This window comes from Oryctolagus cuniculus, chromosome 6 (assembly GCF_051225735.1).
Source record: "Oryctolagus cuniculus isolate XC-2025 breed Fujian yellow rabbit chromosome 6, ASM5122573v1, whole genome shotgun sequence".
NCBI lineage: Eukaryota > Metazoa > Chordata > Mammalia > Lagomorpha > Leporidae > Oryctolagus > Oryctolagus cuniculus.
In genome coordinates, this window is record NC_142872.1 from 129,432,779 (window position 1) to 129,451,551 (window position 18,773).

The 18,773-nt window shown below is 37.6% G+C and overlaps 1 protein-coding gene across 30 annotated transcripts in view; it reads left to right on the plus strand.

Moving 5' to 3' along the window:
* The window catches only part of RIMS2 (regulating synaptic membrane exocytosis 2), a 718,020-nt gene that overhangs the window by 127,589 nt on the left and 571,658 nt on the right, over positions 1-18,773 (plus strand). For 11 of the 30 annotated variants that reach the window (XM_089336449.1, XM_089336431.1, XM_089336433.1 and 8 more), the window contains 2 exons: positions 12,260-12,292; positions 12,678-12,764. The exons of the other annotated variants lie outside the window; for them this stretch is intronic. In XM_089336449.1, the coding sequence (XP_089192575.1) occupies positions 12,260-12,292; positions 12,678-12,764 (120 nt within the window). Of the gene's footprint in view, positions 1-12,259; positions 12,293-12,677; positions 12,765-18,773 lie in introns of those variants that run through there. 30 annotated transcript variants of the gene reach the window in all.

Sequence of the window (18,773 nt, forward strand, 5' to 3'; positions counted from 1 at the left end):
CAGCCATTTCTCCAAGTAACCTTGAGTCATTTGATTGAAAAATGGTAGTTAGGAATCAAGATCTGTGTACTAGGTATGCTCATTGCTATTGATGTGTCACTGATCTTTAGGCCCTCTCAGCAGGCAAAATGAGGAAGCAAATGTTAGAGGGCACTTTGAAAAGTTTGTGGAAATATAATTAAAAGATATTTATTTGGTAAAAAAGATTTTGAAATCTATACACAGAGGTGCCTTAAAAAAGTTTATGAAACATATTAGGAAAACCTATACATGGATTTCCTTTTTTTTTTTTTTTAAGGTTAAATTATCTTTCTTTATTGGGAATTGGGGATACTTTTTTAAAACTTTTATTTAGTAAATATAAATTTCCAAAGTACAGTTTATGGATTACAATGGCTCCCCCCCCCATAACTTCCCTCCCACCTGCAACCCTCCCATCTCCCGCTCACTCCCATTCCATTCACATCAAGATTCATTTTCAATCATCTTTATATATAGAAGATCAGTTTAGTATATATTAAGTAAAGATTTCATCAGTTTGCACCCACACAGAACATAAAGTGTAAAATACTGTTTCAGTACTAGTTATACCATTAATTCACATTGGACAACACATTAAGGACAGAAATCCTACATGAGGAGTAAGTGCACAGTGACTCCTGTTGTGGACTTAACAAATTGTCTGTATGGTGACTCCGCGCCTCTTGCCCCCACCACGCTCCTCCTCTCAGAAACGAATCCACTGCAACATTGTTGAGAAATCAACTGCAGCACCCATCCACGGTGTTATGTTTTAAATTTCAAACCTAATCCTTCATTGTTGTATTAGGAAAGCAATTGAATTTGTGGAAATTTTTGTGGATTTTTTGGGATTCAATGTTGTTCATCTATGAACAAAGATAGTTTTATTTTTTCCTTCCTTTTCTGTACACCTTTTATTATTTCCTGGTCTTGTCTTAACTGCATTAAGATGATGTTGAATAGAAGTCTGAAAAAAGACAGTCTTGCATTGATTCCTGTTCCTAAGAGAAAAGCTTCTTATTTCTCATCAGTGATGTGAGTCATAGATTTATTTTTTATCAAGTTGAGGATATTTGTTTATTTTGATATTTTTGTTTATCAAGTTGAGGATCTATTTCTTTTTTGCTGAGGATTTTTATCATGAATGGGTATTCAATTATGTGAAATGCCTTTCTGCATCTGAATTTTCTTCCTTAGCCTGTTAATGCAATGAATCATACTACTTTGTTCTCAAACACTGAACATAATCCCACCTAGTCATGTATATAATTGCTTTTATACATTATTGGATTCAATTTTCTAATTTTTTTTTTGTTTGACAGGCAGAGTGGACAGTGAGAGAGAGAGACAGAGAGAGAAAGGTCTTCCTTTTGCCGTTGGTTCACCCTCCAATGGCCGCCGCTGCAGCCGGCGCACCGCGCTGATCCGATGGCAGGAGCCAGGATCCAGGTGCTTTTCCTGGTCTCCCATGGGGTGCAGGGCCCAAGCACCTGGGCCATCCTCCACTGCACTCCCTGGCCATAGCAGAGAGCTGGCCTGGAAGAGGGGCAACCGGGACAGAATCCGGCGCCCCAACCGGGACTAGAACCCGGTGTGCCGGCACCGCAAGGTGGAGGATTAGCCTATTGAGCCACGGCGCCGGCCCAATTTTCTAATATTTTTATTGATTTTTACTTTTATTTGTGTTCATAATAGAAATTGGCCTGAAATATTCATCTATTTTAGTCTGTCTGGTTTAGATATTAGTATGGTGCTGCTGTAATAGAATTACTTAAAATGTATTCCCTCACCTTTTATTTCCAGAAGAGGTTGTAGAAGATTGGTATCATTTCCTCTTTAAATATTTGGTAGAATCCACCAGTGAAACAATTTTGGCCTGGGAATATGTTTTACAAGATTATTTATTATTGATTGCGTTAATAGATGTAAACCTATTTGGATTATATATTTCTCCTTGTATGAGCTTTATATCTTTAAAAGAGTTGGTCCATTTCATCCAAGTTACCAAGTTCATGATATAGTTATTCTTAATATTTCTATATTATGTTTTTAATATCAGGAGATCAGTAATGATAGACTTATTGCTGATATTAGTGATTTATCAGCTTATTAGCTTTTTCTAAGAAATAACTTTTGGTTTTATTGATTTTGTCTATTGAGTCTGTTTCCAGTTTCTTTGATCTCTCTTTCACTCTCTCTCTCTCTTTAAAAGATTTTATTTGAAAGTTAGAGTTTCAGATAGTGAGAGGGAGAGACAGAGAGAAAGGTCTTCCTTCCGTTGGTTCACTCCCCAAATGACTGCAAGGGCCGGAGCTGTGCTGATCCGAAGCCAGGAGCCAGACACTTCTTCCTGGTCTTCCACGTGGGTGCAGGGGCCCAATTCCCCAGGCCTAGGAGAGCTGGACTGGAAGAGGGGCTGCCGGGACTGGAACCAGTACCTGTATGGGATGCTGGTGCTGCAGGCGGAGAATTAACCTACTGCACCATAGTACAGGCTCCTCTTTTTTTTTTTTTTTTTAAATTTATTTTATCTATTTGAAAGAGTTACAGAGAGAGGTAGAGACAGAGTTAGCAAGAGGTCTTCCATCTGCTGGTTTACTCCCCAAATGGCCACAATGACTGGAGCTAGGCCTATACAAGAGCTAGGAGCTTCTTCCAGGTCTCCCACATGGGTGGAGGGGCCCGAGCACTTGGGCCTTTTTCTGTTGCTTTCCCAGGCACATTACCAGAGAGCTGGATTGGAAGTGAAGCAGCTGGGATTTGAACTGGCTCCCAGATGGAATGTCGATGCCACAGGTGGAGGCTTAGCCTACTATACCACAGTGCTAGCCCCTGATTTCATCTCTAATATTTATTTTCTTTTACTCACCTAAGTTTGTTATTCATTTTCTAGTTTACTAAGAAACTGAATTTATTGATTTTTAGATCTGTTTTGTATTATATGCCTTAAATGAAAGGAATTTCCATTGAGTCCTGATTTAGCTACATATCACGTATTTTGATAAGCTATATTTTTCATGAGTTCAGATTATTTTCAATTTCTTTTGAGATGTGTTTGACCCACGTATTGTTTAAAAGTGTATTGTTTAATCTCCAGATATTTTGGAATTCTCTGCTTTAGTTCTATTATTGATTTTTTAATTTAATTCCATTGTATCAGAGCATATGTCGTATAATTTGTATTTACTTAAATTTATTAAAATGTGTTTTCTCAGGCCGTTGCCGTGGCTCACTAGGCTAATTCTCTGCTGCGGCACCGGCACCCCGGGTTCTAGTCCCGGTTGGGGCGCCGGATTCTGTCCTGGTTGCTCTTCTTCCAGTCTAGTTCTCTGCTGTGGCCCGGGAAGGCAGTGGAGGATGGCCCAGGTGCTTGGGCCCTGCACCCGCATGGGAGACCAGGGGGAGGCACCTGGCTCCTGGCTTCGGATTGGTGCAGTGTGCTGGCTGTAGCGGCCATCTGGGGGGTGAACCAACGGAAAGGAAGACCTTTCTCTCTGTCTCTCTCTCTCTGTCTAACTCTGCCTATCAAACAAAAATCTGTTTTCTGGTTCAGCATGTTCTTATCTTGGTGGATGTTCCATGTGAGCCTGAGATGAATGTGCGTTCTGTTGTTGCATCCAATATTGTAGGATACTAATTAGATCCATTTTATTGATAGTACTGTTCAGTTCAACTCTATTTTTATTGAGCTTTCCCCTACTGTATCTGTTAATTATTGATAGAGGTGTGAAGAGTCCACTGTAATAGTGAGTTTATGTATTTAAAAATCTTAATATTTTAAATTTGACACATAAAATTATATATATGGATGGGATACATACCATATTGTACCTACCTTTTTTTAACTTTTTAACTTTTTTTAATAAATACAAGTATCCAAAGTACAACTTTTGTAGCAGCTTTTCCCCCCATAACCTCCTCCTTCCCACCCACAAGCATCCCCTCTTCTACTCCCTCTCCCATCCCATTCTTCATCAAGATTCATTTTCAATTATATTTATATAAAGAAGATCTACTTAGTATTTATTAAGTAAAGATTTCAAAAGTTTGCACCCACACAGCCACACAAAGATAGAGTACTGTTTTAGTAGTAGTTTTACCATTAATTCACATAGTACAACACATTAAGGACAGAGGTCCTACATGAGGAGTAAGTGCACAGTGACTCCTGTTGTTGATTTAACAATTTGACACGCTTATTTATGACATCAGTAATCACTTGAGGCTCTTGTCATGTGCTGCCAAGGCTATGGAACCCTGTGGAGTCCACAAACTCTGACCTTATTTAGACAAGGCCATAGTCAAAGTGGAAGTACTCTCCTCCCTTCAGAGAAAGGTACCTCCTTCTTTGATGGCCCGTTCTTTCTGCTGGGATCTCACTCATAGAGATCTTTCATTTAGGTCATTTTTTTTCACAGTGTCTTAGCTTTCCATGCCTAAAATACTCTCATGGGCTTTTTAGCCATATCTGAATGCCTTAAGGGTGATTCTGAGGCCAGAGTGCTGTTTAGGACATCTGCCATTCTATGGGTCTGCTGTGTATCCTGCTTCCCATGTTGGATTGTTCTCTCCTTTTTAATTCTATCAGTTAGTTTTAGCAGACACTAGTCTTGTTTATGTGATCCCTTTGACTCTTAGACCTATCATTTGGACCAGTGAGATGGCACTGGTACATGCCACCTTGATGGGATTGAATTGGAATCCCCTGGTATGTTTCTAACTCTACCATTTGGGGCAAGTCAGCTTGAGCTTTTTCCAAATTGTACATCTCCTTCCTCTCTTATTCCCGCTCTTATATTTAACAGAGATTACTTTTCAGTTAAATTTAAACACCTAAGAATAATCGTGTGTTAATTACAGAGTTCAACCAATAAGAACAAAAAATACTAAATGGGATAAAGTATTAAGTTGTACATCAACAGTCAGGACAAGGGCTGATCAAGTCATTGTTTCACATAGTGTCCGTTTTACTTCAACAGGTTTCCTTTTTTGTGCTCAGTTAGTTGTCACTGATCAGGGAGAACATATGATATTTGTCCATATATATATATATATATATATATACTGCTGTATAGTATTCTATAGAGTACATATCCCATAATTTCTTTATCCAGTCCTCGTTGATGGGCATTTAGGTTGATTCCATGTCTTAGCTATTGTGAATTGAGCTGCAATAGACATTGAGGTGCATACAGCTCTTCTATTTGCCAATTTAATTTCCTCTGGTAAATTCCAAGGAGTGACATGTCTGGGTTGTATGGTAGGGTTATATCCAGGTTTCTGAGCAATCTCCAAACTGACTTCTGCAGTGGCTTTACCAGTTTGCATTCCCACCAACAGTGGGTTAGTGTCCCTTTTTCCCCACATCCTTGCCAGCATCTGTTGTTGGTAGATTCTGTATGTAAGCGAAACCTCCTTGTGGTTTTGATTTGCATTTCCCTGATGGCTAGTGATCCTGAACACTCTTTCATGTGTCTGTTGGCCATTTGGATTTCCTTTTTTGAAAAATGTCTATTTAGGTCCTTGACCCAGCTCTTAATTGGGTTGTTTGTTTTGTTGTTGTGGAGTTTCTTGATCTCTTAGTAGATTCTAGTTATTAACCCTTTATCGGTTGCATAATTTGCGAATATTTTTCCCATTCTGTTGGTTGCCTCTTCACTTTCCTGACTGTTTCCTCTGCAGTACAGAAATTTCTTAATTTGATGTAATCCCAGTTGTTAATTTTGGCTTTAACTGCCTATGTCTCTGGGGTCTTTTCCAAGAAGTCTTTCTGTGCCTATATCTTGCAGGGTTTCTCCGATGTTCTCTAATAATTTGATGGTGTTGGGTTGTAGATTTAGATCTTTAATCCATGTTGAGTGGATTTTTGTGTAAGGTGTAAGGTGTAAGGTGTAAGGTGGTAGTCTTGCTTCATGCTTTTGCATGTGGAAATCCAGGTTTCCCAGCACCATTTATTGAATAGACTGTCCTTGCTCCAGGAATTGGTTTTAGATCCTTAATCAAATATAAGTTGGCTGTAGATGTTTGGGTTGATTTCTGGGATTTCTGTTCTGTTGCATTGGTCTGTCCATTTGTTTCTGTACCAGTACCATGCTGTTTTGATTATAACTGCCCTGTAGTATGTCCTGAAATCTGGCATTGTGATGCCTCCGGCTTTGTTTTTGTTGTACAAGATTGCTTTGGCTATTCGAGGTCTCCTGTGTCTCCATATGAATTTTTGCATCATTTTTTCCAGATATGAGAAGGATGTCATTGCTATTTTGAATGGTATTGCATTGAATCTATACATTGATTTTGGTAGAATGGACCTTTTGATGATATTGATTCTTCCAATCCATGAACATGGAAGATTTTTCCATTTTTTGGTATCCTCTTCTACTTCTTTCTTTAAGATTTTGTAATTCTCATCGTAGAGATCTCTGACGTCCTTGGTTAAGTTTATTCCAACGTATTTGATTGTTTTGTAGCTATTGCGAATGGGATTCATCTTAGCAGTTCTTTCTCAGCCATGGCATTGCCTATGTATACAAATGCTGTTGATTTTGTGCATTGATTTTATATCCTGCTACTTTAGCAAACTCTTCTATGAGTACCAATAGTCTCTTAGTAGAGTTTTTTGACTTCCTTATATATACTGATTATTAACATCTTATCAGGTATATACTTGGCAAATATTTTCCTTCATTCTACACTTTGTCTCTTGACTCTGTTGATTGTTTCCTTTGCTATATAGAAGCTTTTTAGTTTGTTGCAATCCCATTTGTCTCTTTTTGTTTTTGTTTCCTGATCTTTGTGATCTGTTCCCAAAATCCTTTCTCCTTCCAATGTTCAGAAGCATTTCAACTGTGTTTTCTTACACTAGTTTCATGATTTCAGTTCTTAGATTTGGCTCTGTAGTTCATTTTGAGTTGCTTTTGATACTTGATGAGTGAGAATGAGTCTATTTCATCATTCTGCATTGGGATATTCAAGTTTCTGTCCTTTCAATATCATATGTTTGTACATCTTTGTTCAAGTGTTGTTGTCTCTTGATGTGTGGGATTACTTTTAGGCGCTCTATTTCACTCAGTTGTTCTATGTGTCTGTTTTTATGCCAGTAGCATGCTCCTTTGATTATTGTAGCTACACTTTATTTTGAAGTGAGGGAATATGCTTCCTTTGTTCTTTTTGTTCAAGATTGCTTTGGCTATTCAGGATTTTTTGTGGTTCTGTGTGGTTCTGTGCCGTGAAGAAAGCCATTCATATTTGCATAGGTATTGCATTGAATTTGTAGGTTGTTTTGGGTAGTATAGGTATTATAACAATATTTATTATTTCAGTACATAAACATGGGATGTATTTTCATTTTTTTGTGTGTGTTCAATTTCTGTGATCAATATTTCAGAGTTTTCATTGTAGAAATCTTTGACCCCTTTGGTTAAGTTTATTCTTGGACATTACTTTTTTTTTCTGTAGTTACCTTAAATGGGTTTGCTTCATTTTCTTCTTCATGCTTCGTGATTCTTTCCTTTGCCTGTGTAGTCTACTGATAAGTCCTTCAAACAAATATAAGAGTTATTTGTTTGAAATGCAGAGTTTCAGAGAGGGAGAATGAGAAGGAGAGAGAAAAAGAGGGAGAGGTGGGTTTTGGGGATGGGGGGGAGATATCTTTCACCTGCTGGTTCACTTTTTGAAATGACTGCAACATCCAGGGCTAGGCCAGGCTGAGGCCATTAGCCAGGAACTCCATTCTGGTCTCCCATGTGGTTGGCAGGGGCCCATGTACTTGGGCCATCATCTGCTGCCTTCCTACCTGCATTAACAGGAAGCTGGGTAGGAAGTAAAGTAGCCAGGACTCCAAGTGGCACTTTGGTATGTGATGCTGGTGTCACATGCATTAGTTTAACTCAATGTGCCACAATACCAGCTAACCTATCCCCCAACCTGGCTCAAAGATATTCTTAGGGCCCAGTGATGTGGTGTAGTGGGTAAAGCTGCTGCCTGTGACCTGGCATCCCATATGGGCACCAGTTTATGTCCCACCTGCTCTACTTCTAGTCCAGCTCCCTGCTAATGGCCTGGGGAAAGCAGTGGAAAATAGCTCAAATGTTTGGCCTCCTGCTACCCATATGAGAGACCCAGATGAAGTTCCTGGCTTCAGCCTGGCCCAGCACTGGCTGTTGTGACCAGTGTGAAAGTGAACCAGTGGATTAAGATCTCTCTCTCTGAAACTCTGACTTTCAAATACATAGATAAACCTTTTAAAACAACACAAAACATATTCTTAATTTGTTACATTGTTTTTTGATTATTAACATTTCTTTTTCAGAGTTAGAGTTTGCCTCTCAGTATTCATACTACTCATCTATTTTATTATGTTGTCCATTTAGTTTGTATCAGAGCCCTGAGCATATTAACCTATTAATTATAGTCATTTTGCCGATCTAACAGTTCTAAAATCTCTGCCCTGTCTGACCCATGTTTGATGCCTGCTTTGTCTCTTTAGACTGTTTTTTCTTGGCCTTTAGAATGCCCTGTAATTTTTACTGAAAACTGGAAGTGGTTTATTGAGTAAAAGGAACTGAGATTGATAGACCTTTTGTGTGAGGTTTGTATTTACCTGGAGTTAGGTTGTGTTTACTATTTAGTGTACTATGGTGCCTAAAACTAAGCTTTATTGGCACTTTGTCTCCCTTTCTGTTTTGTGTTCCCTTAGACCCCTTCTGTAGATAGTGTCTGAGGCTTGCAGTTCTTGGTTGTTTCCCCTGTTGTATTATATAAGAACTATACTGATTGGTGGCAGGTGTGGATTGAGGCAAACCCTTCCATGGTGCAAAATTAGGCCTCAGTCTTGGGTATTTCCCTGAACTTAATAACACAGTCCAGAGGGACAGGAGTTGGTTATTTTCAGTCCTCCACTTTGAAGACTGGAGGAGAGTGAAGTTGGGTATCTGCCTTTGCCAACCCTGTTAGGTTTTGATAAAAGCTCAGGTGATTTGTTTTTGGTAAAATAGTTTTCCTTGAGGGCAGATCTTGTTAAGAACAGAGAGTTCTGGGTAACTTTCAAAATGGTTACTTTTCCACCTTCCTCCTGGATGTAGGAGGGAATTTTTATGGATATTCCCCAAGAGAACCTGGTAGGGCTCCTGAAAGTAAAATGTAATGGAAGTGAGGTGCCCCTAAAACTGATACCTAAGATTTGGAGTTTTAAACTTAGAAGGTGGTCCATGCTGAGCCTCCAGCAGATACCGTGTAAAATGGTTGTGCAGATACTGGCTCCCACTGTGGGCTTCTGCTCCTGGTAAGTTGTGATACTCTGTATTCACTCATTTGGCTGTTTAGTTTTTATGACAGCACTTTGTCTGTGACCATAATCATCTTAATTATTTTTAAGAAGAGTTGTTGATTTTCAGTTTAAATTTTTTTCTTACTATGAGGCTCAGTTTCACAATTCCCAAGCTGTTTATATGTCTGCCTCAAACCAGTAGTCCCTCATAAACTTTATGGAATGCGAGAACATAGGAGTTCCTTGTTTATCATGTTTGCATACTGTTGGAGAAATATGTGATATAATTGCTTTTAATATTACCAATTCTTAATATTTTATCTCTATCTAAATTTTAATTTTATCCAAAACATGGGCAAAAAAGTGAAGGAAAATTTTAGTCTTGATTATATCTAGACATTGTAAATATTTATGTGATAGTAAATATGCAAATAAAATATGCATTTTATTAGGAAAGATGATGCAAGTGTTTGCATATTTCATATATATTTTCTAAAGCTTGTGCATAATTCTTGTTTTAAAAATTTACATTTTTATTAAATTTTTTTCAAATAAAGATTTTTTATTTTTCAAATAAAATTTTGTTTTTTTCAAATAAAGATTTTTGAAATTGGAAACTGACTTGCAGATTAACATAAGTGTATTTATGATACAGACTTTTGTCACATGATTCCTTGCAGGCTATCACTTAGAATTTCTTTAATAAATGTATTTTTTAAACATAGGTATTCTCATTTACATACTCATTTCAATATATTTAAAAAATACATATATCTTGGTGAAGAGCAGTTTTGTTGAGCCAATATGGCAATTTATCATTTTTCTATTTGTGACCTTGATCTAAAACAATATTTTAATCATATTCTCAATGAAGTAGACTTATAAGTTTTCTTTTTTTTTTAAGATTTATTTTATTTATTTGAAAGACAGAGTTACAGAGTGGTAGAGACAGAGAGAGAGGTCTTCCATCAGCTGGTTCACTCCCCAATTGGCCGCAACAGCCAGAGCTGTGCCGATCGGAAGCCAGGAGCCAGGAGATTCTTTCTGGTCTCCCACGTGGGTGCAGGGGCCCAAGGAGTTGGTCTGTCTTCTACTGCTTTCCCAGGCCATAGCAGAGAGCTGGATGGGAAGAAGAGAAGCCAGTGCCCATATGGGATGCTGGCGCTTCAGGCCAGGGCTTTAACCCACTGCACCACAGTGCCGGGCCCTGACTTATAAGTTTTCTAGGTAGAATCTGCTGTCATTATAGTTAGCTGTGTTTGGTTGTTTATATATTTGGTGTTAATAAATATCATTTAAATATTGATCTGTTTATGTCTATATTTAAATACTGAATTATGTACCTTTACCTCTAGGATAAAATTTTTACACTCTGAAGTTTATATAAGAGAGCACAGGATATTCTTTCATAGTTAACATAGAGATTCATAGTTACCAGTTATACTTATTCACTTAAACAGAAAGTGTGTGTAGGTATGTCTTTTCATTTATTGTTTAGATCTCTAAATAAAGGAACAAACTGTGAAAGAAAATAAATTTGACCTAGATAGAATTTAATTTATTGTGTTGAGGTAACTTCCCAGTGAAAGACTTAGGTTTAGGTAAATTTCAGTTACCAATTCTTAGGTCTCCTTCAAGAAAATAAAAACTAATTAACTGATTGTAAGTTTACAGATCAGGTCTGTCCTGTGCAAACTGTGGGATGCAACATTTCAGAAGTCTTTGCTACTCTTGTGTATGGTGTTTCTCCAAGTCTTGAATATGCAGTTGTATTTTGTTTTGATATTCAGTGCTTTATATTGGCTTTGTCTCCTTTTAATTTGAATACTGTGAAAGCAATGTACACTAGTAGGTCTGCAGAACAAATAATTTAATTTTAATAAAGGAACATAACAATAAGTGAATAATACAAATCCTAAGAATGTCTCACTTAGAGTGCCAAATAAGGTGCGAGTTTCTTTTAGTTAGTTGTGCCTACTAAACACATCATATCCACCATGATTTGACTATTTCCAAATCAGTTTCTGCTCATGAACACATAGATTTTGATAATATACAAATTAACATGAATTAGGGAGTAGGATTTATTTCTGTACATGATTTTGGACAAGACTGTGTTGAGCTCAGCAGAAATGAAAGGGAAACACTGACTTGATCATAGTTATTTAATAGTATTTATTTAAATTTGTTTTCATTCTGGTATAGTTGTATGAATAATTTAATTTGTGAATGTCTTTAATGCACAGTTATTTTAGCAACTATTTTTAGATAGATTTGCTAAGTAGCCCTAGTTCCTTTACTTGCTCCTTTAAGTGTAAAGAAATTCATTGGTTAATCATCTGTAGCCACAAGTTAATAACTCCACTACCTTTCTTCTCAAAGATCAAAACCAGTTTGATTTGTGAATCTTCCCTTTTTCAGATGAGTTAGCAATGCAGTACTTACTTTCAGTGGTGTTTGTAGATATTGCCTTGTGTATTCCATTTAAAACCATAATCTAGTTTGTAAGAGATAGTGATACATGTAAATAAAGCATCAGTGACGCTCTAAAAAAAAAAAAAAAGAAATTCATTGGTAAGGCTTTAAGAATATATTTGTAAAATCCCATGTTTTATTTAAAATACTTATGCCTTTTTTCAATTTATAATAAGGAAGTAATTTAAAAGAAGGAAATCTATATATTTTCAATTTCACTAAATAAAACTTTCATATGGCACTTTAAAATAATTATTTTAAGAACTTTTATATCAATGAAAATATGCAGAAAGTTGTAGGTCTAAATCATGGGTTTGAAATAGAAGTACAATTTTTGTACACAATTGATTGAAATGTGTAATTCCAACATATGATGATGCACTAAGCTTTTTAATGTAATAATCCTCATTTTCATGCACATTTTATATGACCACAAATCTGTAGATAGAGGTTTCTTCCTAGAACAGTGCCCTCAGTTGTGCAAACTTATCTTTTTAGGGTCAAAGAAGAACACAAACCACAACCGACACAGTAAGTAAATGTATTGAGTGCAGTAGGCTTGACTTCTGTACTGCCACATTCTGCTCTCTGCACCTTTGATGGTATTAGCGTACACTAATACTGGATAGGCTGCAGCTAGTGTGTCTTCTGCTTTCTGACTCTCTGGCTTGTAAGAGCTGCCTGCAGCTTCTTACTTCATCCACATAGTGATTGGATGTAGTTTTTTGCTGCCTGCTTGTGGACTGGTTAAGTGTTCTAACTTGAGTTCTCTAGATTCTTACTGCCTGGAATTGGAGCTCACGTTTCCATTGGCTGTAGCTTTTGTGCCTGTGTATTTTTATTATGATAAGAAAACATTGAATCTACATTGTTATTCATTTGGTTATTCAGTCACATTATTTGCTTATTTAAACAGGTGGTTTCCCTTTAGTGGGATCACTGAACTGGTAAATAACGTTCTTCAGCCCCAGCAAAAACAACAAAATGAAAAGGAGCCCCAGACGTAAGTAAGCTGATCTATATAGACTAAATATTATCTCTGATAGTATAGCATACTGAGAAGTACGTATTAAAATACTGCCCTTGGAATAGCATGCCCTCAGAAAGGAAACTAGTTAGGTCAGAGTTTGGTATTTTTTAACTTTAATTGTCCCATGAAAATCTAAACAGAAAACAAGGATTTTTATGCTATAGCAGAAAAGAAGAGGTAGTTCTCCCTCCAATTTTAATATAAATAAATCTTATTTATCCAATAAAATATTTCTGTAATAATGGGAGTATTTTATAGAGTGTGTTTTTTTGATAGTAGTTCCAGAGAACATTAAGAGGTGTTAATCCCTAAATTCAATCTTTGGTCAAATAGTTTTGGAATTTTTTAATTATAATTCTGAAAGCCTAAATACTTCAAGGTTTTTTTTTTATAAGAAAGTTTTTATTTAATAAATATAAATTTCATAGGTACAGCTTTTGGAATATAGCGGTTATTCACCGCATACCCACCCTCCCACTCCCACTCCCGTCCCACCTCCTACTCCCTCTCCCATTCCATTCTTCATTAAGATTCATTTTTAATTATCTTTATATACAGAAGACCAACTCTATACTAAGTAAAGACTTCAACAGTTTGCACCCACACAGACACACAAAGTATAAAGTACGGTTTGATGACAAGTTTTACCATTAATTCTCATAGTACAACTCATTAAGGACAGATGTCCTACATGGGGAGCAAGTGCACAGTGACTCCTGTTGATTTAACAATTGACACTCTTTATTTATGATGTCAGTGATCACCCAAGTCTCCTGTCATGAGCTGCCACGGCTGTGGAAGCCTTTTGAGTCCATAAACTTTGTCAGTATTTAGACAGGGCCATAATCAAAGTGGAAGTTCTCTTCTTCCTTCGGAGAAAGGTACCTACTTCTTTGATAGTCCCTTGTTTCCACTTCGATCTCACTCACAGAGATCTTTCCTGTAGGCGAATTATTTTTATTTTTATTTATTTATTTATTTTTTTTTTTTTGCCACAGTGTCTTGGCTTTCCATGCCTGAAATTCTCTCATGCGCTTTTTAGCTAGATCAGAATGCCTTAAGGTCTGATTCTGAGGCCAGAGTGCTGTTTAGGGCATTTGTCATTCCATGAAGTCTGCTGTGTGGCCTCCTTCCCATGATGGATCATTCTGTCCTTTTTAATTCTGTCTATTGTTATTAGCAGACATTTGGTCTTATTTATGAGATCCCTTTGACACTTATTCCTGTCTTTATGATCCATTATGCAGTTAAAATGATCACTTTAACTAGTATGATGACATTAGTACCTGCCAACTTAATGGGATTTGGAGTCCGATGGCAAGTTTTTAGCTTTACCCTTAGGTGTAAGTCTGTGGGAATGTGTACCGAACTGTACATCTCCTCCCTCTCTCATTTCTACTCTTATTTTTAACTGGGATCTACTTTGAATCTAAAATTTGAATCATTGGAATCAGATAACCAGTTAATATAGTAATCCTCTTTGATTGTGAGGTCTTTAATAGGAATAAAAGGTTAAAGGTAAGAGTGTTTTAAGGTTAGGAAACATCATATGTGAAAGTCTTTATGTTGCAATGAAGGCCACTGTGTAGTAGTATAGTGAAGAGGGAGTGTGGCAGGGAATGAAGTTCCAGGGGTGGAACTCAGATGAAGTAATTTTCTTTAAATAGAGCGTGACAAATTGAAGTCTGAGTCTCATAATGAAAGGAAGGTATTGAACAGTTTTAAAAATGGAAGTGACATGATTTAACTTGTGTATAAAGAGTAGTCTGGATGCTCCACAAGATGAAAGTGAATGAGGATAGAAGTGGAGAGAGCATTGAAGAGGCTTATGTGGGAGACTCTTCTAATCATCATGATAATTCAGACCAGGTTGATTATAGTGACAATGGAGATATGTGGATTGGGGGTAGGTTTGGAGATTGAAATGGTATGATTTGTCAGTGGAGTAGATTTGGAAGAAAAAAGTACCACAATCAATTTCCAGGTTTCTGGTTAGAAAAAGTAATTGGGTGGTGATCAAATATGTCATTAAATATGAACAAGAAAAGAGGGGGATGAACAACTTAAGTTTTGAATTTTTGAAATTTAAGCTGCCTATAAATTAGCCAGCATTGTAGGAGAAATGTGAACTATCTGGAGATGCACCTTTGGGAGTGGTCAGCATGATATATATAGCTAGAAAAATAGATAAACTAGAGGAGTGTATGTGTGACGAGGAGCAGACAATGTGATGAAGATCCATGATTGAGTATTAAAGAGTTCTCATACTGTGCTGGGTCCTAGGAATCCTGGGATAAAAGGACTGTGATTTCTGCTCTCAAACAGTTCACAGCTAGGGTGAGTATTGTGGTGCAATGGGTTAGATTATTTGGGATGTATGCATCCCATATGGGAGTGTTGGCTCCAGTCATAGCTATTTCACTTCTAATTCAGCCTCCTGGTAATGTGCCTGGGAAGGCAGGAGGCCCAACTACTTTCATCCCTGCCATTGATGTGGGAGACTCAAATGGAGTTCTGGGCTCCTGACTTTTGTCTGGTCCAGCCCTGGCTGTTGTGGGCATTTGCAGAGTGAATCAGGGGATTGAAAATCTCTTTGTGTCTATCCTTCTCTCTCTGTCACTCTGCCTTTCAAATAAGTAACTTAAAAAATAACTATTTCTTTAAAAAAAATCACAGTCAAGTGGGAAAAAACCCGTTGATAAGTAATTAAAAATAGCATTGTAGGAACTTCTTAACACTTTGATATATACAGAGCTTAGAAGTTGTGCTATCAATCCACACAAGAAAAAAGCTGAACAAACTGAGTGTCAGCAACTCTTCTTACAGCTATCATAAAATTGAGAACATAAGACAAATTAAGGGTCTAGTAAAAGAGAAATAAGAAAATACAAAGAATCACAGCTTGCTAGAAGCAGAGACCATTAGGATTAGGATCTGTAGGAAAACTTCAACTATAATTGAGGAACTGTTGGGAACTGAGTGTGGACTAACTCAAAAGTTAAAATTTTCTGCCTAGGGCAGAAACCACAACTTCCTGAGTTTTAACCTCAGGAGCTCTATCAGGTCTCAAAGTACAAATCAGAGAAAAATTCCCTCATGCTTTCAGAAGGTGGAGGGAGACTGACGATTTTAAAGTAACCAGGGGAAGATTTATCATTCTGCAATATTCTCAGAACTTTCTGATCTCCTCCCTGCTTTAAGAGAAACTACTTGCCAGAGCATGAGAGAAGGGAAATACTGAACTCAAGTGCCCTCTTAACTTCTAATCCTCCTAAGAGGGCAAAGAAGCTGAGAAGTACTGGTGAAGATCACAATCTAGGGACACAAATTTAAAACCTATTCATAAGATTATATAGAATGCTTCTCTTCCAAGTGGATTCCGGGATCCAGGTTGCTACCATCATGTTGGTAAGCCCACTAGCACATAGAGATTCCCAGGGTTGCTGCATCAGTTTAAGAAAGAAAATAGAAAATTCAAACTTATTTTTAATTACGCAGGACAGAAGTGATGCAGATCAATTTTATTCACAGTTTATTGCCAAAAACTTGTCACAGGCTCTTATGTAACTGCAAGGAAGTCTAAAATGTTTTCCTGTTTGTTCAGGAAGAAAGGCAATCTCTAGATAATAATAACATCTACTACAATTAATTGGCTTTTTAATTCTCAATTTTATAGTGAGATGGAAATATAAGTATACAAAAAGAAAAGATTTTCTAAAAGAATAATTACTTGGCAGAGTTAGCTCCAGTATTGGTCCAATCCCTGGTACTGCTGGTTCTGCTGACATGGCTATAATGATTGGGATCAAGGTTCTACTTTTTGTGAGGAAGAATAACATGATGAAAATTCAAACACAGAGGTATCCTGTTTACTGTTTTTAGTATTTTAAGGACAGATACTAAGTTCTGTGAGTGGAATTACAGGGAGATTTTTTTTCCTTTTAGAAGATGGCAGTGGAAGACTAAAGGGGCTTAAGAAGTGCTAACATTGAACATACGCGAAAACATGCTGAGAAACCTTTAGTTGATCATTGGAGATGCCAGAGTACAATAAAAGATTAACAGTGAATAAACAACTTTTTTAAAAAAGGACCAGGGATGTCAGAAAATAAATCTTCTGTCTTTGTGTGGAAGCTGTATGCTTTGGTTTTTTATTTTCTTCACCTAAGAGTTGTTGGTTAGATGTTTTTCCCAAAGATTTTTGCTTCTGTAGAATTCTTCAAACCCATTTGTTTAAGGTTTCCTGATGGAGCAGATTTTCAACAGGAAAATTGTGTGTGTCTTTTTAGTTGTGAACATGGATCTAAGGATCAGTAATTTGGAGCATTTACTGAATTAATATCTGTTAACATGACTTATTATAGTCCTTACTGTCAAGAGTCCAGGAAGTTTTTCTCATGTGTCTGCAGGCTGACTAAATCTGTAGGTTTAGGCACAGAGAGTTGTTTAGAAAGTTTTAGAAAGACTGCTTGTACCTGATGATAACAGAATGTATGACATGATTCTTTTCCTGTATTTACTCATGTTAGTTTGCAGTAGAGCAGAATCTAGGATCAAAGATGAAGTACTAAAATATATGGACAGCCTATTTTTAATTCATAAGAGGAGCGTAGATGGATCCCCAAAATGTTCTCATTGTCTTAAAGATTAATGGAAGTGGAAATGAAAAGGTTGTTGAAAGCTATGTGCTTCATTTTTTTAAAAGAGGTATTTATTTTATTTGAAAGGCAGAATTACATGGAGAGAGGGTGAGACAGAGAGAGAGGGGCCTAAGTATTTGAGCCTTTCCCTTCTGCTTTCCCAGCTGCATTAGCAGGGAGCTAGATAGGAAGTGGAGCACCCAGGACTCAAACCAGCACCAATATGGGAAGCCACCATTGCAGTTGGTGGCTTAACCCACTATTCCACAATGCTGGCCCTTGCTATGTGCTGCTTCTTCTTATTTTTTTTTTAAAGATTTGTTTTTTATTTATTTGAAAGAGTTATAGAGAGAAGTAGAGAGAGAGAGAGGTCTTCCATCCGCTGGTTCACTCCCTAGATGGGCACAACGGATGAAGCTGCGCCGATCCGAAGCCAGGAGCCAGGAGCCAGGAACAACTTCTGGGTCTCCCACGCGGGTGCAGGGGCCCAAGGACTTGGACCATCTTCTACTGCTATCCCAGGCCATAGAGGAGAGCTGGATTGGAAGAGGAGTAGCCAGGACTTGAACTGGTGCCCATATAGGATGCTGGCGCTTCAAGTCAGGGCTTTAACCTGCTGTGTGACAGCCCGCTATGTGCTTCTTATTGGTGTTTATCTAATCAAAGCCACTGATACAGAGTTATGAAAGGGTGGAGGCAGTTATTGCAGAGAGATGTATTTCTATGTCCAACATCATTAGACTTTCAGTCTTAATAGTCTAAAACTGAGCACGTCTGTCACATATCTTAAAACTCCATTGAAGGGGCCAGCGCTGTTGTGCAGCAGGTTAACGTCCTGGCTTGAAGCGCTGGCATCCCATATGGGTGCAGGTTCGAGGCCCGGCTGTTCCATTTCTGATTCAGCTCTCTGCTATGGCCTGGGAAAGCAGTAGAAGGTGGCCCAAGTCCTTGGGCCCCTGCACCCGCATGGGAGATCCAGAAGAAGTTCCTGGCTCCTGTCTCCTGGCTTTGGATCGGTGCAGCTTCATCCGTTGTGCCCATCTAGGGAGTGAACCAGCAGATGGAAGACCTCTCTCTCTCTCTCTCTCTCTCTCTGCCTCTCCTCTCTCTGTGTAACTCTGACTTTCAAGTAAATAAATAAATCTTTAAAAAAAAACCATAAAACCAGCAGATGGAAGACCTCTCTCTCTCTCTCTCTCTCTCTCTGCCTCTCCTCTCTCTGTGTAACTCTGACTTTCAAGTAAATAAATAAATCTTTAAAAAAAAACCATTGAATGCTCTGTGACTCAAGTCAGTGATAAATAAATAAAAATTACAAATCCCAGATTACTAGGTGAAGATT